We start from the raw sequence: 2707 nt of genomic DNA on the forward strand, positions 1-2707 counted from the left end.
GTCACGGTTAGTCCAGAGTATCCTAAAGGGCTTGCCTGCAGAAATCTGCGACCGGAAGGTACGTGGGGGGAAAGTAGGGCCGCCAGTTCCGAAGGGGGCTTCTGAGAAGTGCCCAGGAGGTTCAGAGGTGGTGCTAGAGACCTTGACAGGGGAGGGTTGTAGGACAGATGCGAGGCTAGGTCAGGGCGGGGGGCTTCCCCGGGTAGGGCTCACTGGTTTGTGGAAATGGTCGAGCCGGCCCGGCTTCCGCGACGCGCAGAAAAAGAAACCGAAAGTGGCGCGGAAGGGTGGGCCTGTAAGGGGGTGGGGTCTGTAGGGGGAGGAGCCTTCTGCCGACCGCGCCCCCAAACCAGTTTAAAACACTGGTGCAGGGGCGGGCGCGCAGCAGACAGAGCTGCGGCCGTGGCAGCTGCTCGGCTCCTGGCCCTGGAGCATGCGCGAGAGCCGCCCCGGAGACCCCAGCCGCCCCGCTTGCGGCGCCCCGCGCCCCGCCGCCAGGTGAGCGGGGCACTGGGCTAGGAAGCAGGAGGGAGAGGGGAGGAAAGCACAGGACAGCCGGGTGTCTGGCGGCCTCGGGGGCTGCGTGGTGGGGTCGCGGCCGCCACGCTCCTGGCCCCCTCTGGCCCCACCCTGGCAGACCCCGCGCGTGGAGTTTCCGCAGCGCAGCTTTTCTCCTGCCTTTGCCCAATTCGCCCGGACAAGGCGCCAATTCCAGGCCTGGCCAGGAGGCGGCGGTCGCGGGGCGGTGAGCCGAGGGCCGGTTGGCCGGAATCGGGGCAGGCTTCTCCCCGGCACCTCTCCACGCCCCCTTCTTGTACCCAAACTCGGAGCGACTCGGGGGCTGCACTCCGCTCCACCGAGCTCCCACCCGCCTTGAAGTGCTCCGCGAGCGGGGAAGCCCATTTTCTAGATGAGCCCACTGAGGCTCAAAGGGCCGCGCGGACTTGGTCCTGAGCCCCCTCGGCCCTTTAGGAGCGGCTCACCCCAGAGCCCCACCCCTCCCAAGTTGCCTCGTGGGCCCTCACCTGCCCAGCCCCACCCAGACTCCCTGCTCACAGCCTGTCTCTCCCATCAGCGCACACCCGGACGCTATGGCCCACTCCTCCGGCCGGCCCCGCGTGTAGGATGGTAGCACACAACCAGGTGGCAGCCGACAATGCAATCTCCACGGCAGCAGAGCCCCGACGGCGGCCAGAGCCTTCCTCCTCCTCCTCCTCCTCTTCCTCCTCCTCCTCGCCCGCGGCCCCGGCGCGCCCGCGGCCCTGCCCGGCTGCTCCGGCTCCGACCCCGGGCGACACGCACTTCCGCACGTTCCGCTCGCACGCCGAGTACCGGCGCATCACCCGGGCCAGCGCGCTCCTGGACGCCTGCGGCTTCTACTGGGGACCCCTGAGCGTGCACGGGGCGCACGAGCGGCTGCGCGCCGAGCCCGTGGGCACCTTTCTGGTGCGCGACAGCCGCCAGCGGAACTGCTTCTTCGCCCTCAGCGTGAAGATGGCCTCGGGCCCCACGAGCATCCGCGTGCACTTCCAGGCCGGCCGCTTCCACCTGGACGGCAGCCGCGAGAGCTTCGACTGCCTCTTCGAGCTGCTGGAGCACTACGTGGCGGCGCCGCCCCGCATGCTGGGGGCCCCGCTGCGCCAGCGCCGCGTGCGGCCGCTTCAGGAGCTGTGCCGCCAGCGCATTGTGGCCACCGTGGGCCGCGAGAACCTGGTGCGCATCCCCCTCAACCCCGTCCTCCGGGACTACTTGAGCTCCTTCCCCTTCCAGATCTGACCGGCCGCGCACGCAGCATTAACTGGGGCACCTTATTATTTTCTATTATTATTATCTCCCTGGAACCACGTGGGTGCCCTCCCCACCTGGGTTGGAGGGAGAGGGTGTAGGGGGCTAGGCGCCTTCTACCCTGGGTTGGAGACAAGGCCGCAGACCCCTCCCCACCTCTTGTGGGGGTGCCCCCTCCCGGTGCTCCCTCTGGGTCCCCCTGGTTGTAGCAGCTTAACTTAATTGTATCTGGGGCCGGGACCTGAACTCATACCTCCTACCTCTTCATGTTTACATATACCCCGTATATTTGCACAAACCAGGGGTTGGGGGAGGGTCTCTGGCTTTATTTTTCTGCTGTGCAGAATCCTATTTTATATTTTTTACCACCAGTTTAGGTAATAAACTTTATTATGAAAGTTTTTTTTTTTTTAAGAAAAAAGTTTTCTAGAGCATGTGCTTTGGGCAGAGGTTTTCCATGGTTCTGAGTGGGTCCAGGTTCCTAAGACTGACCCGTGTGGCCAAAGATGGTGTGTGGCCTGTGTTCTGTGGCTGGGAACCCTGCATGGCTCCACCCTCAGCTCTCAGGGGTAGACGAACCGTTGGTCTAGTTTTGGTATTGTGTGTAAAATGGTAACTCATGTTTGAGCACTTAATGTGTGCCAGGCCCTGTTCTGTGCTTTACATGCTTAAATTTACTTAATCTATAAAGACAACCCTATGAAGCAAGGCTCTTATCCCCATTTTACAGAAGAGAAAACTGAGGTGGGGTAAATTTGCCTGTGGCCATTCTTGTGTCAGAGAAGATGCTGGGGGCTTTTTTGGCTGTCCTCCCAGAAATCTGTTTGAATGGATGACAGAGAGGAAACTTCTTTCATTCTATGACCACAACTTTTTCCAGGAAGAGGGTGGGGGTGGGGCCTTGTTGAGTTTTTGGAAGGAG

The 2707-nt window shown here is 62.3% G+C and overlaps 1 protein-coding gene across 1 annotated transcript; it reads left to right on the plus strand.

Annotated features, from left to right (window-relative positions):
* The first annotated feature begins 410 nt into the window (after positions 1-410).
* Positions 411-2189, plus strand: SOCS1 (suppressor of cytokine signaling 1). The gene is made up of 2 exons (XM_007462828.1): positions 411-498; positions 1076-2189. The coding sequence occupies exon 2, from the start codon at positions 1126-1128 to the stop codon at positions 1774-1776; it is 651 nt and encodes a 216-aa protein (XP_007462890.1). The 5' UTR covers positions 411-498; positions 1076-1125; the 3' UTR covers positions 1777-2189.
* Positions 2190-2707: the final 518 nt, after the last annotated feature.

This window comes from Lipotes vexillifer, unplaced genomic scaffold, assembly GCF_000442215.2.
Source record: "Lipotes vexillifer unplaced genomic scaffold, Lipotes_vexillifer_v1.1 scaffold306, whole genome shotgun sequence".
In the NCBI taxonomy this organism is placed as follows: domain Eukaryota; kingdom Metazoa; phylum Chordata; class Mammalia; order Artiodactyla; family Lipotidae; genus Lipotes; species Lipotes vexillifer.

What these genes read in the sequence shown, in the direction of transcription:
- SOCS1 (XM_007462828.1), top strand. Translation starts at nt 1,126, where the DNA reads ATGGTAGCACACAACCAGGTGGCAGCCGACAATGCAATCTCCACGGCA.